The 23,760-nt window shown below is 44.1% G+C and overlaps 1 protein-coding gene across 5 annotated transcripts in view; it reads right to left on the bottom strand.

Moving 5' to 3' along the window:
- CACNA2D4 (calcium voltage-gated channel auxiliary subunit alpha2delta 4) overlaps positions 1-23,760 on the bottom strand; it is a 203,355-nt gene that overhangs the window by 128,103 nt on the left and 51,492 nt on the right. For all 5 annotated transcript variants that reach the window (XM_037877774.2, XM_043540197.1, XM_043540189.1 and 2 more), the window contains exons 4-11: positions 22,280-22,339; positions 20,868-21,030; positions 18,398-18,529; positions 16,831-16,891; positions 15,890-16,040; positions 14,341-14,415; positions 13,199-13,288; positions 1,276-1,389 (exon numbers count right to left, since the gene is read on the bottom strand). In XM_037877774.2, the coding sequence (XP_037733702.1) occupies positions 1,276-1,389; positions 13,199-13,288; positions 14,341-14,415; positions 15,890-16,040; positions 16,831-16,891; positions 18,398-18,529; positions 20,868-21,030; positions 22,280-22,339 (846 nt within the window). The remainder of the gene's footprint in view (positions 1-1,275; positions 1,390-13,198; positions 13,289-14,340; positions 14,416-15,889; positions 16,041-16,830; positions 16,892-18,397; positions 18,530-20,867; positions 21,031-22,279; positions 22,340-23,760) is intronic.

Raw genomic sequence — 23,760 nt, 5'->3', positions numbered from 1 at the left:
AGCTGGCACACACTGGATTTGTTTTGGGAACAGCTGTGGAGAGAAGGTTTGATTAACAAACCAGAAGCAAGAATTGTGATTGATTTCACAGCAGTAGCCAGATCCACATGCAGGTAGCTTCACCACTCATAAAAATTCTTAACCCATGGAAATATTTAACCACATAAAGCAATTAACGGGACACTATCAGGTTAAAATTCATCTGTTTTCAGAGTGTTCTCATTCATGTGATCAATAACAATTTAGCTTATTTAAAATGAAACAATATTAAAAATCAAATTTGTTTTTTTGCTCTTTCTGCTGTTTGTTTCCCTTGTGCATTTCCCTCAGCTTGGACAAGGAAAACAAACGAGTCACTTTGGTTTAGAATCAGTTCTTATTCTTTTTCAGTTCCAGGTCCTGATTCAATAGCACAAGGCTGTAACACAACTGAGTTACAAATAGAGCTGGTTGGGAATTTTTTGACAAGACAGTTTTTGGTCAGAAAACGCCGATTAGCTGAAATTGAAACTTTTCATGGGAATGTTCCATTTCCAGTGAACTTTCCTCAAGAAATGTTTCTCAGGTTCTCTGGGATATCCAGGTACAAGTCTCTGCCTGAACCAGGCAGAGCAAGGACTACGAACCTGGGTGTCCTACACCCAGGTAAATGCCCTAACCAGCGGACTATTGGCTACTCTGGGGTGGGTCAGTGTCTTTCTGTCTATTTTGCCTTGGAAAAGTCTTGGGTTCATCCCAATGTATAACAGGACAATATCTTGAAATCTCAAAAAATTCTGCAGGACAGGAAAACCCCAACCTTTTCCACCCAGTTCTATTATAAATACTGCATAGAGATGTTCAGTTATTTATTTATTCATTTAATAAAACATGTTTCAGTCTGGAGGTTGGTGGAGTTTTGTATTTGTTGTTGGTGGTTTGTGGCTTTTTTTGTTTTAGTAAACCAGAAGAATGTTTCTATTGTCCTCAGCTTTTGAAATAGCCTTTTTTAAACCTACACACACACACATACCCCGACCCCGACCCCAACACACACACACACATATATTTTGGGCCAAACTTGACCTGACAGTGTCCCTTTAAAATCACAGCACCTTTATAATCCCCTCATCAACTTATTGTCTAGCTGCTTTGTGTTGTATTTACAGTAGGGAGCATGTGGAGGCTTGTGAGTACACATACTTCGGTATGTGGTGTTTTCTATTCACTCCATGCCAGGATGGTCACTTTCCTTCCCCTCCCCTGCTCCCTTTATTCATCCCTTTTGAGACAAACCTTACGATCAGGCCAGTTGTACTTTTCAAACACAGATTCATAATCCTCCACCGCTCCGTCTGTGATCAGCATGATGGCTTGGTTACACAGGCCTCCTTGCCCAGCCTCTCTGAACTACAAATGGAGAGGAACAGCAGCATTAGTATTCTCAACATTGCCATACTTCTTATTGCTGTATATTTATTTATAACAGGCCAGATCCTGAGCTGAATTCTTACTCAGGCAAGACTCCCAATGACTCCATAGAGCCTTTTCCCCAAGTGAGGACTGAGCTTTGGTGCGCTCTGTATTTTTTATTTACACAGCGCCTATCGTCACATGCCGTTCCCAGGTGCTTTACAAAAGTTAAAATAACATGAAAAAAAGAGTGGTGGGCACAATGAGCCTTATTGCCTACTGCCCTGTACCATGCACTGCCATGTACGCTTGCAGTACGCAGGCATGGAGTGGGTGTAAAACACGACCGTCCTGACTTGGTAGCCATTGGCACTCACTTTGTACAGCTCTGAATGAGTGCAAAAGGTGCAAGCTAGGGGACAATCCCACCCAAAGTCTCCGGCACAGCCAGTCACTCTACCAAGGTTAAAAAGGAGGACAAAATGGTCACAGGTGGAAATGGAATGGCTGTATACTGAGCATGGCAGAGGACCTGGTATGTGTCAATACGTGATATTTAATATGGAGTATAATTATGCTAAGAAAGTCTACAAGCTGTAGTTCTAAATGCAGACAAAGAAGTGTGGAGTGGGTGTCCCCAAAGAGCAGGCTGGGAAACTGCCTGCTTAGCCAGGAAGACAAACTTTCGAAAGCCGGTTTACCTAACATCCTTAAAAGATCTGCTTCCCCTCCCTAGACCATCAACCCGAGGATAGGGAACACAAACTGCTGTTGTGTGTCTCTGCCTAGTTGTGGGTGGAACAGACAAGAAGGTGGTTCATGCAACCCTGAATGGATCTAGGATACACCACTTTGTTGGTGAGGGGGCAATCTTGGGTGATAATAAGCCAAAACCACAGGATAAGCATCTATTGTAAGGATGTAATAAAGAATTCTGAAAAACCCTTTTAACCATCAAACCACTCAACCCACACCCACAATTTTAAAAACAAGTCCTGAGAGACTAAGGGCTTCTCAAGATTAGGTAAGTGGTCGAGGTTAGGTCAGGGTTAGCAAATGTGTCACTAACCCTCACCTAACCTCAAGTTTTTTCCTAATGAAAACAAACCCGAAAAGGAAAAACCCAGGAAGACAAGGAAGGGGGATGAATTGCTGGTGGCTGGCCTCTGACAAAAGAAGTTTGGGGAGTCGGCATTGCTGCCTAGGAATGTAAAGTATTTCCTTCAATTGTTCTGTGACTGAGATGAGACTACCTGGTGTATTTTATGAGAAGTTTAAATTTAGATATATGTTCTTCACGCTGGCTCTTTTTGATTTACTACAATTTTCTCTCTATTTTCAATACAACATCTTAGGCTGGTTTGGGTAGTTTTTCTCAGGCTGCACCACAGGGAGCAAAACCCCATAATCTCTAAAGGCTGGTCCACACACCGTTTTGTACCAATGTAATGACATCTGTTTAGAAACTGGTACAGAAACCGATCCCCGAGCATGGATGTGGTTATACTGGTATGATGGTGTCTACGTTGGTAGGTTTTATTGCTTTAACTATACAAATACAGCTAGAGCGATACAAAACCTGTGTGGAGACCAGCCCATAGGAGAGTAAGCAAAAAGGGAATGATGTCTGAGATTCTAACTTCACTCTGAGATCTCAGTCCAAAGGGCAGAGGTATCCTCTTCCATCCAGTGTTTTGTAAGGGGCCGTGGGCAGGTGAGTACAACAAAGAAGCCTAAGGACTAAAGAGGAAATGTGTATTGAAGGGCCTGGAGGGGTGGGGCAAGAGTATAGGTGACACTAAGCCTTAAAATAGAAAGATTTTGGCAAATGCCCTCAGGAAGGGAGCTTCCTAGAAGGGGTCCCAGATGAAATCTTGGGATGGAGGACAAAGGCTTGAATGATTACTTCTCCAGCTATGTGCCTTCAAGGCAAATGGAATCAAGACAACTTAATACTTTTATTTAGAACTAGCAAGACCTTGAATTTAATCTGCTGATTATCAGCAACCAGTGCAAACTGCAGAGGCTTTCCCTACATGAAGGAGTAAAAATGAACAGCTTCTTGGCTGCAACTTCTCGATTTCAAGGAGCACCTCCTCCTCTTACAACTATTATGATTGGAGCAATGGAAGGTCTGTCCACTGAGGAAGGTTACACAAACTCACATAGATCAAAATTTTAAAGGGAGGAAGACATGATAGCTCTGTAGTAAAGATAAATGAGAGGCAAGCAACTGCATGAAATAGAGTGTGTGTGGGAGACTGATTTAAGGCTGACTAAGGGTGCATCACAAGAATAATGGCTTTAAACTAAAGAATGGAAAATTCAGCTTAGACATAAGAAAAAAGATTAAGAGCAATATCAGCAACATAGACCATTGGGCATGGGGAGAGAGTGCGGAGTATAAACTGGTACTTGTGCAGTGCTTAGAGCTTAACCTCTGAAATCCCTTCCACCTCTAACCTTGGTCATTCTGTATTTAGATGGAAAAGTATCTTTACCAACCTGGGTAGTATAATGATGCCACTGCACCTACCACCATCAGCAGTGGGACACTCCTTGCGTCAGCTCCACATGCTTTCATTGCTGTAGTCAACATTGACACCGTCAGTCTCACGTCGCCACTAGCAGCATCATCTGCCTCAATATCATCCTCCACAACATTGCTTTCCTCAGTGCCAACACCACCGTGATGGCGCCATCACTGCCATTGACCTCATCATTATTACTTTCATCATAATCACTGCTACTATCACATCACCACCATTTTATACCATCACCAAAGCCCAAAGCCACCATCTCCCTCATCAGCACCCTGGTACCACCAAAGTATTGGTTATTCTACCATGATGAGAGAGGATTGGACAGTCTCTACTTGACCACTGTAGAATTTCATGTGTAGAACTTTTGTCCTCTACACCTATGTAATAACCCCTTTACTCCTGTGGTATTTTTATTTGTTTTTTATAAAGTAGTTATTATATTTATTTACTGTGATCCAGTATGCAGAACCCCGAAGGTCTCAGTGGGAGTGAGAAGGATGGTTTATAAATAAAATTATTATTATTGGACCACATGCGGAGGTCTTTGCTTAGTTTTTAAACAAGTTGTTACTCAGACAAACTTTCACTAGAGTCAAAAAGACACCACAGGTAAAAAAATAAAGGGTCAGATTCTTAGGTCTGCTGTGCCCTTTTTACATCACCTAAGCAGCACAAAAGGAACAGAGGCCGCTGGTAACTTTGCTGTTGGGGATACCCCAGGCATATCAAAACCAACTCCCCTGCCTCCCTCCACGCAGCCCACAGAGCCCAAGGTTTTCAGGTGTTGCTTGAAAATGAGGAAGTGGATATTGAGATGGGTGTCCAGGGGTCTGGAGCTTCACATCCGCAGGCCACCATGGAAAAAACATCTCCACCTGAATGATGGTCAGATTCCTAAAAGGCAGGAGGAATCAGAGATTCCTGTCAGGAAAAAGCTTAAGGTGGAGGCCTGGAATGGAGCCATGCATCAGGAATGAGTACATGATACTCCTAGGTGCAGATGGAAGCTAGAGATAAAAATGTTAAAAGTCATTGAGTTATGTTAGAACAGAGGGGAAATGAAGACTGAGGTCTGCTATAGAGTCCCATTGTATTAGGAAGAAGGAATGGGTGAGCTACACCTTGAAGAGATTTCAGGTGTGTCCAGATGAGAAGCAATGGTGGACTTTAACTAGTTAGATATCTCTTATCTTAATACAGTGAAACCAAGATCCCACATTTTCTTCAATTATTAAGGGGACAACTTAATATAGCTTAGTTTAGATCTGATCATGACCATTAATATTGGGTACAGTATCATTACAAAGTCTCTGGCTCCCACATTACATGCAATTAATACAGCGAAACCAAGATCATCCAACATTTTCTTGAATTATTAAGGGAACAACTTAATATAGCTTAGTTTAGATCTGATCATGACCATTAATATTGGGTACAGTATCATTACAAAGTCTCTGGTTCCCATATTACATGCAATTTCCAGGTCTCTAATTCTTTCTCTAAATATAATAACTACTTTATAAAAAACAAGGAAAGAATTAGAGACCAGGAAATTGCATGTAATGTGGGAGCCAAAGACTTTGTAATGATACTGTACACAATATTAATAGGGGAGGGTGAAATCATCAGCATAACAATAATGGAGATAAAAGGCAAATTTTAAAACCAAGAGTTAAGGCCTGCTCCTTTAGGTCTTTTTGCAATGTGCTATGGGGACTACTCAGTTGTAGCGAGTGAGCAGAGGCTACGAGCAGGAACCATTCAGGTGAAGTTCTAGGTGCAATCCTCTGCACTGAGTGGAAGTAAGTCCCAAGACCCTTGAGTGTAACCATAAGGGTGCCCAAGAGTGTGTGTGTGTCCAGGCACATGTGTGCAGGCAGGGAGAGCACAGAATGTGCATATCTGAAGAGATGTAAGCAAATGAGGCACTTAGCTATGTGTTTCCCTCTTTGGCCATAGTCTTGTTATCAGGAACAACAGTCTTACTCTGCTTTATTCAGGATCAGATTCCCCTGCACTCCCTGTTTTGCTCAACATTTTTTACTTTGCACTTGTAAGTACAACACTTTGCATCTGTGGCATTCAGGACCAAGACCTTAGTAGGAGGTGTCTCCTGGGGAAAGAAAGTAAGGGATTCAGGGGAGCTGGAAGCTAGCAGAGCAGAGAAGGAAAAGCAAGGGAAAAGCAGGACAAATAGAAGACCCCATAAAGAAAATGGAAAAAACTAGGCAATTGCGTCTGTGGATAAGAAGACATATCCTGCAAAAATCAAAAGCACAAAATAAAGCACTGTTAGCAAAGGATGTAAAAACGAGCAAGAAACTGTATAAATACAAATAGTAAGACGCATGAAAATGAGTAAGGAAAGTATAGGTCCACAACTTATAAAGGCTGGAGAACAAATAAGAGAGAGCAAGAATCAGGCTAGAATGCTTAATAAGTGCTTTGCTTCACTCTTAAAAAGGACAGTAGTGACAGGACAGAGACTGCAGTAGTAGGTAACAGAGAAAGGAAGAGTTTCAAGGTAGAGTCACAAGGGTTACGTTAGAGACTATATAAACTGGACATATTCAAATCAGCAATGTCCAATGGAATTAAAGCTAGAGAGGTAAAAGAACAAGCAGAAGGTGCATCTGGTCCACCTACAACAATGTTTGAGACCTAACAAAGAACAAATGAAGTCTCAAAAGAATGAACAAAAACTTGTTTTCAAAGGAGGATGGAAAGTTGATCAGTAAGTTGAGCTTCAATATTTGGTAAATTACTAGAACAATTAATAACACAGTTAATTTGTGAGCACCCAGAGGAAACACAGATAATCAGAAAAATCATAGGTTACTGGTTGAATGAAATGCAATGGACACAGCATACCTCTACTTCAGTGACTTATTTAACATCCTGCCATGTGATATTTAGCTAGAAAATGTGGCTGAAATAGAGAAATAGGATAGATACACAATTGGCTAGAAAAACTGAACACAGAGGGCCAAATACAGACAAATGCAAGTTTGCAACCTTGTAGATGGAGGTGCAACTCTCAGGAAAGTTTCTGGGTGAAATTCAGTGATGAAATAAACAGTGGTGTAAATTGCAAAGAAGAGGTAACATGCATTGATTTGGCATTCAGTGGAAGATATTCTGATTTAGTTTACTCTGGTATAAAGCCAGCATAACATCTTTGTAAACACTGTGCCTGTAGCTCCCTAGTGTTCAGAGCAGTGAGTGGAGTTAGGGTCACAGTCAGAAGTCACACCAAGGCCCAAGCCAGAGTCCTTAACTGAGGAAACAGCTGTGGTAGCAGGAACAGGGAACAAGGCAAAGCAGCGGGAACCAGGGACAAGGAGTAGGAACGCAGCAAGGAGGCCAGGACTTGGTCTCGGGGGGTCTGGACAGATACAGGCCTAGCAACTAGCTGCTCAGACAAGTAGTGGGACAGGAACAAGAAATTTTATACCCAGTAGACCCCAATCAGCAGTCTGCTGCTAGTCATCTGACCTCACTGAGTTGGCGATGGTAGCCTCTGCTGTTGGGGTATCAGCTGCAGTTCCCTCATCTTACCTTGCAGTACTGTGGCACAGAGGGTCAGGCTGTTGCTTAGCAACCCTATAGGCTTGGGTTTGAGACCACAGGTGCCTGATTCTGCTCTCTCATGCGTGTGTAAAGCAGGAGTCTCTTAATTGAAGCCCTGATGTTGCAACAGATTTCCATAAGTATGAAATCAGCATCTGGCCCAATGAGGGTAACTTGCACTACAGGGGTCAGATCCTTAGCTGGTGTAGGTTAGTACATCCTCCTTGAATTCAGTGGAGCCACACCGTTTTACACCTGCTGAGGTCCTGGCCCTATGGGGACAGAAAGGGGCATGAAGCCGGAGGTAATGGGGTACAGCAGACCCTCCCCCACTAACTAACTAACACTGTGCCATGCTCGACACTTCCGCGCCCAGCTCTGGCATAAGGAGGCACACCAGGAGCTGTGTTTGCTCCCTGTAAAACACCACATCTGGGTAAATTACACACATTTTAACACATCATCAAATGCCAGTTTGGTGTCATTCACAGACCTTTTTTGACCAACTTACACCCAACATTTATATAACTTACCCCACCATTTATATCATTTCAGAATCTGACAGAGTTCATGTACCCATTTAATGGGTTGGTGTCAAGTTGAGAGGAGGTTCTGAGTGTGATCTAACAGGAGCAGAGACTGACTCAGGTTTATATTGGGCTTTCCATGGGCAGCTTATGCCTTTTCCAAGATCAGGAAAGCAACCTTCTTTAATCCCTATTTCCTTTGACACATTTCAGAGGGGTAGCTGTGTTATTCTTTATCAGTAAAAACAATGAGGAGTCCTTGTGGCACCTTAGAGACTAACAAATTTATTTGGGCATAAGCTTTTGTGGGCTAGAACCCACTTCATCAGATGCATGGAGTGGAAAATACAGTAAGCAGGTTGGTATAAATACACATCACATGAAAAGATGGGAGTTGCCTTACCAAGTTGGGGGTCAGTGCTAAGGAGGCCAGTTCAGTTCCCTGCAACAAACCCTGTTGCCAACTCTGTCCCCATATCTATTCAAGGGACACCATCATAGGACCTAACCACATCAGCCACACGGTCAAGGGCTCATTCACCTGCACACCTACCAATGTGATATATGCCATCATGTGTCAGCAATGCCCCTCTGCCATGTACATTGGCCAAACCAGACAGTCTCTATGCAAAAGAATAAATGGACACAAATCAGACATCAAGAATTATAACACTCAAAAACCAGTTGGAGAACACTTCAATCTCCCTGGACACTCAATAACAGACTTAAAAGTGGCAATTCTTCAACAAAAAAACTTCAAAACCAGACTCCAGTGAGAAACTGCAGAACTGGAATTAATTTGCAAACTGGGTGCCATCCAATTAGGCCTGAATAAAGTGGAGTGGATGGGTCACTACAAAAACTAATTTCCTTCTGCTGATACTCACACCTTCTTGTCAACTATTTGCAATGGGCCACCTTGATTGTATTGGCCTCATTAGCACTACAAAAGTGATTTCCCTCCCTTGGTATTCACCCCTTCTTGTCAATTATTGAGAATAGGCCACTTCCACCTTAATTGAATTGGCTCGTTAGCATTGACCCACCCACATTTGATAAGGCAACTCCCATCTTTTCATATGCTGTGTATTTATACCAACCTGCCTACTGTATTTTCCAACCCATGTATCTGATGAAGTGGGTTTTTAGTCCATGAAAGCTTATGCCCAAATAATTTTGTTAGTCTCTAAGGTGCCACAAGGAGTCCTCATTGTTTTTGCTGATACAGACTAACATGGCTACCACTCTGACAGCTATTTTTAGCACCATAGCAGAAGCCCTGCAAGCCTGAGTCTCTAGACCCACGCTCTGGGACTTGCTGCCAGGGGATTTATTTTTGCTCTGCACACATACTACATGTGTGACCCTACAAGATTCATATGAAAAGAAATATAAATTGGTTTACGTAGGAAGGAACAGTCATGGGCACAAATACAGAACAAGAGAAAACGAATCTGTAATCTGTTAACTCAAAGACTGAATCCCAGCTAGGAAGGCATACCCCAGGGACAGATCAACTCAATATGAATTAACAATGTGAGACTGTAGAAAGAAAGGTAATTGCTCTCTTGGGATATGTTAAGAGGAGTATTATGTGTAAAACACACAAGGTAATTATTCTGCTCTGGTTGGCACTCAGTAGGCCTTAACTGGAACTCTTCTTCCAGTTGAGAGCACCATGTTTCATAGAAGACAGAAAAACTGGAGGCAGTTCAGAAGAAAGCAACAGACAGGGTAAAAAGTTTGGAAAAATAAGTCCTGTATGGAAAGATTAAGAGAGCGGGGTACGGAAACCCTGCTGAAGAGAACAGAAGGCTGAGGAGAGACAAGATAAATGTTTACTCACAGGTAAGCAATACTATCTGGCACTTACATAGCACCTTACGTGCCATGATTTCAAAACACTTTATACATGTTAATTAACTAAGCCTCTCATCACCCCAGTGAGGCAAGTTAATATTATTGTACCCAATTTATATATGGGTAAATCAAAGCAGAGAGTGTTCAAATGACATGTCCAAGGTTATAAAGAGTCAGTGAAAGTGCTAGGAATAGAACCAAGGAGTCCTGACACCCAGCTACCTTTTGCTACTCACTAGACCTGCGGTTCTCAAACTTTAGCAACCCGAGGACGCCCATTTTGATTTTACATTTTTCATTTTTCATGGACCCCCAAGCCTCCCCACTCAGTCCCAGGCCTCACCCCTACTCCACCTCTTCACCCAAGGCCCGCCCCCTACCCCACTCTTCCCTCCCCCACTCCACCCCGCCTCTTTCTGCCCCTTCCCCCGAGTGCACCACATCCCCATTCCTCCTTCTCCCTCCCAGCGCCTCCTGCATGCTGGGGAACAGCTGTTCCCCAGGGTGCAGAAGGCTCTGGGAGAGAGGGGGAGGAGTTGAGGGAGGGAGGGGGAGGAGTTGATCGGCAGGGCCCGCAGAACCCCTGGAATACCCTCATGGACCCCCAGGGGTCTGCAGACCCCAGTTTGAGAAACACTGCACTAGACCATTCTTTTTCAAGGGATCAGTTATTCTCAGTCAGCAAGAAGTAATGGCCAAGGCTGTCAAAAATGACTAGCCTCAATTTCTGGGTGCTCAATGTGAGACACTTTAAAGGGGTCTGATTTTCAGAGGCTGGGGGCTCACCAAAAATTGAGGCTACCATAAATCACCAGCTAGTTTTGAAAATCTTGGCCCAGGAGCTTAAGACACATTTGGAATTGCAATTTAAATACCACCGAAAGCTCTATGGACCAGATTCTGGCTCTTTTCTTCAGCCCTTTTGTGTCACTCTGGCAGTACTAGGCCGTCAGGTTGGTATAACTGACTTCTTGAGGATTCCCCCTGAAGATGGGACATCCCAGAGTGGTGTAGAGCTGCTAACTGTTCTCCTGAAGCTGTTCTACGCTGTTCCAGGGTAGCCCTTAGCTGGCCCAGAATTGTGGAAATATAAAGAAGGCGCAATACCACCTTTTCTCCCACCCTGGACTCCTCGTCCGTCACTGAGCGGCTCTCAAGTGGGCCGGAAAACCTGGGCCTATAATTCTAAACACAACTGTGCTAAGGAGCAAAACCTCCCTTGGCAATTTGAAATCTTTATCATTATGGATAATCAGGGCTACACTAGACACTTGGAGCCAGATACTCTGCTATCGTGAATCGGTAATTTCAATGCACTAATTTACTCCAGCAGAAGATCTCACTGGTTTTAGTGAGGAGTAATTTCGTCACCATTCACAGGGATGTACTAGATAAGTGACCACTGGAGATGGATTCCAAATGAATGATTTAGCATTAAATCACAACTGCTTCCCTCATCCTTTAGATCATCGTCTTCCCATAAAGCATCATCTTGTAATTGCCATTATCTCATTATCAGCATCAGAATGACAACACCAGGTTACCATTGTCACATATGAGCTCCAACCACAATTAGTGCTAATACCACCACCCTATCATCTCAGCTCCTGCCATTACCCACAATACCATCCCTGGGCAGAATTCTGATCCCACTTTCACTATAGAGTAAATCAGGAACAGCTCCACTATAGCCAATGGAGTTACACTGGTGCATAACTGGTCTGAGTGGAAAATCAGGCCAAATATGTCAAAACCTCTAGCACATGGTACAGTTAACCTCACCACTGTATTTACTATCAATAACACCATGTTGTTAGCATTATTTCTATCATCCTCAAGGGTGTCAGTATCCTTAGTAGTACCCCAGGGCTGCAGGTGCACTTAGCAGAGTGGGTTACACTGGGACTTGGTACTTTTATTTTTTTTTTTATTTCCTTCAGCAATCCTTAAGGAACAAAGCTGAGTCATGCTTTTGTGTGATGACTACTGAGGTCCCAATTGCTCACATAACATAATGAATCCTGCATGACTGTCATGGGCATAGTAGGTGATTGGAATACCTTGGATGAGTGTCACTGTTTTATTTTACGTGTGGTATTTTCTACATGAATCACTGTATTGATCCCTGGGAAATTAAACACAAAAATAAACGGAGAAGTAAAAACAATGTAATACCTTAACTGTAATAACATTTACCATTGCTCACTAATACCCTTCATTATCAGAATGATTGCTATCATCTTGTCATTTATATTATCATCTCTGTAGTGACATTTTATGTCACTACAACCAGCATCATCATATCACCAGTATCATTATATTTGCTAGCAACACTACCACACTCACAGCTATTGAAATCACAATCACTACTAGCTTCTTCAGCGTATCCCTCAGTACCACAATCAACACTGTGAGCTTCTAGATACTGTTTGATACTGTCATGGATTCAACAGCACAACGGTCCTGACTGGGAGCATGCTCTCACGGGTGTAACTCCACTGACTGATAACACTGGTGTACATGAGATCTGAGCTCAGTCCTATTAGTCTCCCAGACAATATGAGATGTGATAACAGGAGAAAATAAGGATGAGATTTTCAACAACACTTAGTGTTGGCCTAACTCTACTCCTATTTAAGTCACAGAGAGATTTTTACCCAAGTAACTGAATTAGGCCCAGTGAATACAGTCAGTTTAATTATGTTATTTCAAGCCTTTTTGTTAAAAAGCTGTCTCAGTCCCCCCCTTCCTTCTCCAGTCACTTCAGTCAATCAATCGTTCATTTTCAGGCACAGATGAATTGGCACAGCACTGAAATATGAAGTAAGAGGCTCTGATTAAATGGAATGAATTGAGCTTCAGACCTGAGGGACGTAATTATGGACGATTCAAGGCACTGATCTATGGGGTCACTTTTCCCTGCGGAAAGGTGACTATTTATAGCAACTGGCTCTATGCCACGTCAGCTACCCACTTTCCTTTGGCATGGCAATGCCACCTTTATTACTATCCTCATCGGGAGCAATAACGGGTTTGAGCATTTTAAATAAATTAACAAACAAACAGCTCCCTAAAGTCAGAGTGCCCAAGTTCATCATCATCACCATCACCATCCATGTCACAATCACAGCCAACATGCTCATCAGCAACTTTTGGCCCTGTCAGAAAACGTTCATGTCACCGCACTAGGAGAATTCCCCCTGACCCGATGCGAGCTGTACAGTGCCATGAGACATGGGGAAGAAGGGCTGGGGGGCAGGAGGAGTGAGCATGCTCTTTAACACCCTTGAAACAAAATGCTCTTACCTCCCTCAGGATTTTGAAGGATTCCAGCACGGCTTTATTGACGGTCCCCACTCCTTTTGCCTGCAGCTCATCCACTAACTGCTTAAAGTGCTAGTGTGAAGTGAGAAACACATGGCAGATATGAGATGCGGACAGAAGGAAGGCAGAATTCTCAGGACAGGGGAGAGAAGGGTGACACAGGGCCAAAGAAACCCTGTATTTCAGGGCACACGACTACTCTAGATGGCTGGGCAATCTTCCCCTATGGCGGCTGCAGATGTTGAAAGTCAATAGGCTACCCCAATAACAGTTCTATCACGGGGCACCCATGTTCACATATGTGCTGTACTCTAGGCTGCTGCACACCACGTTCATAAATAACTGCCAGAAATAGCAGCACCTCTCTTCGGAGATTTGTCCTTTGCTGAGAGTGAAACACAAGGGAGTTTGGGGAGAAATGTGGAGGGAAACATTCTGATAATGTTAACTGTTGGCTATGGGGACAATGTGGGTATGAGCCACCTCCACAAGATTGAGAGTGAGAGAAACAAGGGAGATATAATCGGAGCTAAAAATACATCCCAGCTAGGAGGGAGGTGCATCTTGCAGCAGTCAGATGCACAATGACCACCTTAGGGCTGCAGCTGCTCCTCACGCCCACATTAGAAAAGCAGCTATCAGAAAAGCACACTGAAAAAGTGCCCTATGAAAGGGGGAACCTAGACTGCAGCGTTCATTGGTGACCAGACATTTACTGGGAAAGGGCTGAATTCCCACCTTTCTGAGGGCCAAGGATGTGGATGGAAGGTCTGAGCTTTTAGAAATGGCACACAGAGTTATGTGCTTTTGTTTCTTGTGATAGGACAGGAAAGACTGACTGGTATGCTCCGGCTAGTTTGCGCTGCTCCAGAGACACAGATCAGTTGTAAACTCGGTTTAACCAGCCAGCTGCACTGAGTTTACATTTGCTTTGCATATCCAGAGAGATGCAGAGCAGCCAGTGTATCACCGTGAATGTGGCTCTAGGTCTCAGAAATAAAAATCCACGTTTTTGGGACATCAGTTGCTTCTTGTCCTTGGAGTTTCCCACGAAAGCATCACAGTCCCACTAACCCAACTACAATAAGAGCTGTCCCAACAACACCTCTGAGTCTGGCACTCACCTCTCTGTTATCTCTGTCTGCTTGGACCAGGATGCCCTTGAAACAGGGTTCAACATAATGAACATAATCATTGTACTGAAAAGAGAAAAGTAAAAGAATAGGGTTAGCGGTAAAAGGAATCTCTTGACAGTAAGATCCATAAGAGGACATTTATAGGGATAAAAAAAGCATCTATTTTACAGTTACACTGTTTTATTTAGCTCTTTATTTAGAATTTTATTGTGCCAATAATGTGCTCTAGACACATCACACTTTTAAAAATCATGCCTTTTAAAGTAATACATTAATTAAATTGTAGCATGTTGGCAGATTAAATCCAGGCACACCCAGAGGTGCAGGGCTAATGCTATTTTAACAACAGAGTTCCAGTAGTCTTCTCCACACTCTAATAGCTGGGCTACAGACTAACTTATGTCAGCACTTAGATTCCCAGATTACAATACACAAGGGGACATATATTACATACATCTCTTTAAAAAACGAACATAAAACCCTCCCAGCTTAGTATGATTTCCCTTGTTCCTGAATCAACATGGCTCACTTCTCCAGTTATCCATCCAGGTACCTATATGGTTCCCGTCAATGGAATAGCTTAGCAACCTAAACAGATAACAATGAGCTCTCACTTCCTTCCCTATCAGCAGAGGTCAAGCTTAGGGATTTTGATGTTTTGTTCCCATAAATCTATAGGAATGAGGGTATAATTATGGTAAATCCTGGCCAAAGAGCTGGGGTTTGTATTTAGCTCTGAAAGGGAAGAGGTTAGCAATCACTCTCTTTTTCTTTGGCATTGAGTTCCATAGTCTTGATCCTGTGCAAGTTCTGTCTTCTGTGGTCACGAGCCACCCCGGGATTGGTCAACTGTCTTATTGTTCCAGTGGTGTCACAGGAAGTCATGGTCACATAGAGGGAGAAATAGTCTTTTGGGTATCCAGGCCTAATTCCATGAAAAACTTTGAAAATCAGGAGCTTGACCTTTTACTGGACTCTGTTCTATGGAAAGTCAGGGCAGAATTTGGTGTATCATGGTGATCCCAGCCAGGACATAAAAAAGTTAATATCACTACTCTTCAGAAAAGTGCTATCTTTCTTGATCACAAGTAGTCAGGATTTTGCTTATACATCTCATACGAAAGATAGCAGCTTCAGCAGCACAATGCCTCCTAGCACCAGGCTGGAGTATTACTGGCTCAGAGGGATGACAGCCATAAATCAAAATAGCACCATCACTTCCTGAAGCACCAAGTGCCCCTATCCCAGGACTGACTCCGTCCCTCTGGGTTTAGTCTGTGAAATATGAATGAAAAAAGCTTTTACTGTCAATCACAGGGTGAATAAGGAATTAGCATCTACCCTGCTGGTCACTCACCAAAGTACTTGCCACTGACTTGTCATAGCTGATTTGTTTTTATTTCCCATTCCCATCTAACTCTAGAGCTAAGTGTTGTAGTGATATTACTGCTATGCCAGCATGGTTTGCTAGTGGAGCTGAAAGGCAGGCATGATTGACAGGGTGAGTTGTTTTATATTTAGACTGGGATACACTTACTGCAATAATATTGACAAAATCATTTTCCCCTAAAGTGTCCAAAATGGTGATGATGGTGTATTTGGCAATGGTCATCCGCAGACCCTTCATGCTCCCACTGATGTCCACCACGATTATAATGTCCTTGGGCGAGGTGGCTGCCTGGATGTACCTTTACAGGATTGGGAGAGAAGAGAAGCTGGTACAACATAACCACGGGGAAGACAGAATTCTGGGCATACCATTTGCCATATCAGGTCCTTGATTCTAGACCCAAGATAACATGCATGTCTGGAGCAGCTGCCTGGCAGTGGCAGGCTTGGGAATGTACCCTTTATCCCATGTGGGATGTACCATTCATATTTATATGACGGGGCTGTCCTGCTGTTTAATAGTAGTGCTCTGCTGGACCTGGGTTCTTGTTTACTGGGCTGGCAAAGGCTGGGAGTGCTGCAGAGGTGATATGCTCAGACATAGCTGACAAAGGGAACTTCGTGTTATTTAACAGCAATCCCTGCTACTGAGACGACTGATTCAAAGAGCGGACTTGATGGACTCTGAACAGTACCATCCCATTGGCTGCAGTCTCATAAAGTGGAGGGGATAAAGAAGGGAGTCACTGATGGTGATTCCATATGAGACGTTAGACCCCAAGAGGGAGGGAGGGGTGCTGGAAGGGGATGGACAACACTCTCTAATCCAGTATGATACAATGTGATTGCATAAACACTAGTTTATCTATCCCCTCTCTCTCCCAGGAGCAGCGTGCAACAGAGGGTCTGATTAGACTCCCCACTGGAGACACTGGACTGTGATGTCTGTGCACTCCCCATTCAGATCTCTGTAGCCCACACTAGGAAGGAGTGGGACAAAAATCAGGACAAGGGTCAATCAAAGTTCCAAAAGAAGAGAAGAAAAAGAGGGCGAGAGAAAGAAAAAGATGACAGGGCCTAATCTCTCACCAGCCTCGATTCCTGCAGTCGAAGGAGATCACTCCATTCTCATCTGGCATCCACTTTATCCCTGAACAGAGCAGCAAAAGGAGGATTCAGTGGCTTAATCACTCAGGAAAACAGGCCTTGGCCCCCCACCTCTGCAGGTACCAAACCTTCAATTATCCTTAGCTCTGAGTCCTCACTATTTTAGTTCACAGGGTCATGTGACTCCCACAGCCAACAGCAGAGCTCCAGCCGTTATAGCAGCAGGCACGTTGGATAAATACACGCAAAGCTTTCCTAACTTAATTTCTGGCCTCCACACATTCCCTCGAATGTGTTGATTAATTTTTATGCAAAATGTCACTGGGCTGTGCCTGGTGCTCTCAGGAACATTTAAAAATTGGGGAGGGAGTGCATTTACTATCATCTTTATACCATTTGTATGCAGCTTTCTCCAATATCTGCAGTGCTGCTGACTCTCGTGATTTTTTTGACGAGTAACGTGATTTTGGCTGAGGTTGAAGCCAGTTTGGCGATGATGTGAGAAGCTCCAGTCTCCAGTGAATTTGAGCCCTCGATTGGCTGCCTGCCCTGTGTGCCTGCCTGCTGGGGCTGAGCAACCAATTAGAGTTGCTAAAGCAAGAGCTCCTCCCCCTCTCACCAGCAGCCCAACCATTCTCACAAGAGGGGATGGGCGAGCTAAACTCCTTCCCCACAGCCTGGAAGAGGGAGAGAGCACACTGCTGCTATCTCCACCCCACAGGCCTGGGAGAGAGGGTGAAGAATCCCAGAAGGAGCAGAGCAGGGCTGGACCAGGGCAGAATTAATTGCTGGGCAGATGTGGGGGTGTAAGCTCCTGCCCCTTACCCAATACATATGGGAGAGTGGGCAACACTGATTGTCACACACACACACGCACACACTGGTGATGGGCAGGGGGAGTTCAAAACAATCAAAAGACAGACCAAACCCATAATATAATCTTTTTGGGGGGCCAATCTCATGATTTTGGGGGGGGGGGAACTGACTGATGATATTTGATCTCCTGAGGCTGGCAATATTGTATCTTTTTTCTTACAGAAGGGCTGAGAATCTTAAAAAGTAGGAGAGATAGGTGTGTGGCCCAGATTGAGCACTAAAGGCTCTGTCGTGGATTTCTCAGGGCAGATGGCGCTACAGCAGGCCGTCAGCTGGAAGAGCAGGTAGGCAAGCCGAATACCTTTGTGTCACAGGTGCAACACACTGGCTGTGTTGTCCCCCCTGTAGGGCAGCTAGTGGCTAGAGAATGAGAGTCTTCTATTGCCACCAGTGTTACTCTTTTAGAGGAATGTGCCTGTGGTGCACGCCATCCCAGTTCAATCAGCTCAGGCAACCTGTGGTTGTTGGTTATTGCCAAGTAGTCTCCCTTTTGGGGAATCCAATCCCAGACCCATATGTAATCCATACTTACTATTCTACAATGGGAGGCAGTGATCCCCCTAACCCTAGGCTTCCCAGAATAGGTTCTGTATCAATGTGTTCCCTTCCCTGGTGTGTTTTATATTTTGCCCTGATTTTTAGAGAAAGGGCTAGGAATGCTGAGCCTCTTTACCTGGGTAAAGTCTGAAGAATCCTGTGGAGCTGCCAAAGTACTGCCAGGTCAGTGTTGGGTCTCTTTGGAAATTGTCCACAAAAATAGGATTCAAGGCTTCTGACATGTAAACTCCATTCAATATGCCAGGGTCTGTGGGGAAATGCGGAGCCAGGAAACATAGGGAGAGGGGAAGAAAGGGTGCAACAGGGGGAAAAAAAGCACAGTGTAGAGGAGAGTGGTGGGAACAAAGAGAAAGACCCAGACAGCATGGAGCCTTTACATACAATGATTCTTCATGGTCTGAACACAATTACAACATGTATTCCTCACTACTGCCACTCCCTTCATGATGACAAATATCCTATTGAAACTGGCTTTAAAACAAACATTGCAAGAGGAATTGTCTTCACCGTTCAAGCAAATCCTGGAATGTAAGTCACCACAAGCAATCACAAGTTAACTCTGCTTGGTCACGCATCATCTCCCTTCCTCTTCTGGGGTTTATCTACCTTGGGTGATTTACATCAAGTTAGAACAGGATCCCAAGGGGTTATGGTAATTAACTCAAGGTTAAATACAATGTAGCACTCAGTATAGACAGGAATTGTTGCGTCATATCATCATACCAGCGGGCAGTGGTAGCCCAATCAGCTGAAACAATGTTAAACATGACAGTCCCAGGTTACAGTGAGTGTTTAACATTGCATGCTAGTTATCAGGACTCCTCCAGTCATGTTCTAACATGATGCAATTACCCAGTGTGGACAAGCCCTTAGATTTAAAAGCCCTCCCTCTTTCTCCTATTACTCTCTGTTTGGACCTCTCTCCCCTGGTTTTCTTCATTCCATTCCTCTGTCTCTGCTTCTCCCCCAACGCTTGATCTCTGATCCTGGACCCCTGATCTCACTTACACCTGTGTAAATCTGAAAATTTACATAAGACATCTGAGGCTGACATGAGACAGCTTGTAGTGGTATCTACTCCAGCACCAGAGAGGGTAAAATGGAGCAGCCGCAACAGGACAAGGGAAGCTTTGATCAAAACCCTCTTTCTGCAATAAAACCCTCTTAAGCTTTTCAACTTTGCAGTGGCGTATATAATTTCTAAATCGAACAGCATAACAAATAATGATAGCGAAGCTTTAAAAGGGAATCACTGTAGGCCAAATAAATCATGGGACTCACGAGTGTTTGTAAGTGAAGGGCTAGAGCAGTGACACTCAGACCTCAGAGGTTCAGGAGCCAAATTAGCAACCAATATTACACAAAAGAGCCACAGTGATGTGAATTCATTGTTTTATTTAATATATATTATTCTCACAGCAAAATGGCTGACCAAATATTATTATTTTACCAACTACAATTGGTTAGTAACAGAGTAAAAGCTTCATGACTGGTTACTAACTTAGACTGGTTAATAATTAAATCACACTGTTTTAATAAAAAGAACAGGTGTACTTGTGGCACCTTAGAGACTAACACATTTATTTGAGCATAAGCTTTCGTGGGCTACAGCCCACTTCATCAGATGCATAGAATGGAACATATAGTAAGAAGATATTTATACATACAGAGAAAATGAAAAGGTGGAAGTACCTATACCAACTGTGCTGCAAAGAGCCACAGGAGACACATTAAAGAGGCACTTGCAGCTCCCAGTCTGAGTATCACTGGGCTAGAGGCTTGGATGCTTGCATGATGATAGATGACCTAGTTTAAGTAGCTGAAGTCATGTGGTTTTAGAGGCTAAGCAGGGCTGAGTATGGTCAGTAGTTGGATTGGAGGCCTCCCAGCGAACGGGTGTTTATGGAACACATGGATCTTTTGTGCCCCAGATTATAGTCCCTAGGGCTATCAGCTCAGCATGAAATTCATTTAAAAATGTTTAGGAGAAAAAAACCTCTCTCTCTGCATTGGCCCTGTAATGATGTAACCACCTGCCTCTGTTTGCTCCTGTAGCTTCACTGAGCTCACATACAGACAGTCACAGGAGATGAGCCCAACCTAAGACAGAAGTAAGGGAGCATTTCCTGCCAAAATGTACACAAGGAGAAGGACTGATGGTCTGGCAGGCACAGAGCCAGTGGCTGGAGGCAGCCTGATATGTCAACAGAAGAGGGCAGCAACTTTAAGACCATTGTCGTCAAGAGCCTCAGCCTGTAAGGACTATGCAGCCCCATGTTTCAGGAGCTCGCCCGCCAACTCCAATAGAGATAGGCCAGCTCCTGATTTAAGGCCAGATTGTAACTGGCAGATGTGTGGACACACAAGGAGGGGAGGACACCAAGCACAATTGCAATGATGCTGCTGCAGGAGGCACGACGCCTCCCAGAGCTCCCCACTGCCACCGGAAGGACAGTGTCTTAAAGTCATAGTACAACCCTTATTCTCTATCTTTCACTTCCCGCCCTCCTATTTGTGTTGGTATTCGCCTGTAGTTCCCAGGTTCCCCTCACAGGCTTGGGAAGTCAAGGTAAGAGCCCTCTTACCTTTGTTGTAGACATTGGTTGGGAGTTGCACATCGCTGTACGTTGTGTTCACCAGCAGATTATTGAAATGCTCGTTTGGCTCCAGGATGAATTCGTCTCCAAGCTCCACGTAATTATCATTCTCATCCTTCTCATTAATCAGGAGAGAGTTGTAGTAATCAAACTGTTGATGAGGAGCAATGAGACAGAGGAAAGGGAAAAGACAGCAAGAGAGTTCATTATCTGTACTGCCAGAAAAAAATTATCTGTCCCTGCTTTTCCCCGTTGCCTCCCGCCCGCTGGAGCCCTTCCCCACTGCCAGAATCCTTCCCTGCAATGGGGAAAGGCTCCAGCAGCAGGGAGCTTGCAGAGCCTTTCCCCACTCCTGGAGCCTTTCCCCGCTGCCTCCCTGCTGCCAGAGATTTTCCCCACTGCTGAAGCCTTTTCCTGCAGCTAAAATCAGCAGTGCATATGGGAAGGCATGGCTTGGGCAAGTAGAAAGCCATGTACTTGGGTACATGCCCACACCTTTCAGGTGTATCTGTACACCTTGACTAAGCCATGCCTGACCATCTACATTGCTACTTAAACCCGTGCTAGGGGGACTACCTGAGTACATATGCTACATGCCGCTGAAAGAAGCGTGCAGTATAGATGTAGCCTTGTTCTTTAATCCTTCACCCCGCCCTCTTTGACAGATGTGTTCAGGTAGCTCCAGTAGAATAGATAATGGCCAATTCATCACTCTTGCCTGGTAGTCATTTTCAAGCCTGCCAGTCTGTGATCAGATCAACTCACCAGCACCACCAGCCTTTTACAGCCAAATGACAAGAAGTGAGGTTCACAGTGGAATATACCAATCCAGAAGGAAGCGGAGAATTTCCACTTATCCATCATTCGGAGTCCCTGTTATTCCCCCTGTTAAAACTCCTCTTCCTCTCCTGCTGATCTCAATGCATCCCTTTCTCTCAGGATGGCATAGCACATGGGAGATCCTCCTTTGGAGATCACCTTTAAGGGCATCCCATGAGTTAGCCACAGCTGGGGGTGCCAAGGAGTCTGGAGTGGAAGGAGTCAGCACCCTTCTTTCTGCAACATCCCTAGCTGCCACCAGCATGTGTAGCAAGAATCTGAAGGATGCTCTTCAGCATGAGTTTACTACCACTGTGGCAGGGTGAGGAGCTGCCATAATGCCCTGGACCTGCCATGGGAATCACTTATTTAATAAGGATGACTCCTAATGAGACAGGAGTGAGTTGTTAGTGTGCTAGTGGGTGCTCTGAAGGCAAGGAAATTCCCAGCATGCCTAGGAATGGGATGTTTAGATAGCTAGGCTCTCCTGGGATTGGCAGACATGCCTGGCTATTGGCCAGTTCCTTCGAGGCTCCCTGTCACATGAATCAGGGCTTTGTCATTGAAGGATATGAACGTACCACCAGCGAGGAGTTGAATTCATGGTTCAGATCTGCGTCTTCCGCTGCTTCCACCAGCCTCTAATGCAAACACACACAAAGGGAGGATGAGTGGGAAACACTGGGTGTTAGGATATAGATATTCAGGCCTGCCTGTAAAGGCCTATACTCTAAGAATTTAGGTGTATTCTTATCACTTAGCTAGTTATAGAGGTATAAAAGAAAGAATCAAAATCACTGTCTGCCCGTGTAAGGGCCTTCTCGTACTGTGACAGTCTGAGGCCCTGTTCTTAGGCTAAAGTCTTTGGCTAAACAGCAGAGGCAGCCATAAGCTGGGAAGCGAATGCTAGTCACATTGAAATAAGGTGCTATTGAGCTGTTAGGAATACAATCCTGTTCTGATAGTGCCTATCACCTCCAGAGAAAGGGAAGTGCTTAGAAAATGTAAAAGGAAACTTAGTTTGATAGCATCCTGACTGGCAAGAACTTACTTATCAATAGCTGGGATGTGAAATCCTCATTTCTGTGTTTGTTCTATCATTGTAGTCCCCATTTCCCTATTGTTTTGTCTGTATAATCTCTGTCTGGTTCTGTGATTGTTTGTGTCTGCTGTATAATTAATTTTCCTGGGTGTAAACTAATTAAGGTGGTGGGATATAATTGGTTAAATAATCACGTTATAACATGATTAGGATTGGTTAGTTAAATTTCAGGAAAATGATTGGTTAAGGTATAGCTAAGCAGAACTCAAGTTTTACTATATAGTCTGCAGTCAATCAGGAAGTGGGCGTGGGGGGGAATGGGAACAGGGAATGGGGGTGGGGAAATTCGAATCACGTTTTGCTAAGCGGGGGAATGGGAACAGGGAAACAGGTAAGGCTCTGTGGTGTCAGAGCTGGGAAGGGGGACACTAAGGAAGGAAACTGGAATCATGCTTGCTGGAAGTTCATCCCAATAAACATCGAATTGTTTGCACCTTTGGACTTCAGGTATTGTTACTCTCTGTTCATGCGAGAAGGACCAGGGACATAAGTGTGTGAAGGAATAAGCCCCCTAACACTGGACAAGTCTTTTCAGAAGCATGAATTGTTCACAAAATACTGAAAAACCCAGTGACTCGGACTTTAGATCTAGTTCAGCACAGCAGAGGAAGCTAAGGGAGGTTACAAATTCCCCTGCATCCAATAAAGGAACTAAAGTTCTCTGGAGCAAGTTTCAAATCTGGAGAGTGTACTCACAGCTACTCATTCCTAAGACTTTGTCCCCCCCAGACAATGAGTACCATGGCACTGAGCATATTCATAGAGAGAGACTTTTATTCAGAAAAACAACAGAAGTTTTCATTCCACTTTAACAGGAGCCCTGTGTAAAAGATAATCCAGAGCCAATCCAGCTTCAGCCTATCACCAACATAAAGGGAACTGAGACAAACAGTGTGATGACTGGATTTGTAAAAAGTCCGGGAAATGTTATGACCATTTGTAAACTTTGCCAGCTATGGA

This window comes from Chelonia mydas, chromosome 1 (assembly GCF_015237465.2).
Source record: "Chelonia mydas isolate rCheMyd1 chromosome 1, rCheMyd1.pri.v2, whole genome shotgun sequence".
Lineage (NCBI taxonomy): Eukaryota > Metazoa > Chordata > Testudines > Cheloniidae > Chelonia > Chelonia mydas.
The sequence above is the reverse complement of the archived record's forward strand: the minus strand, read 5'-3'. Positions and strand labels throughout refer to the sequence as shown.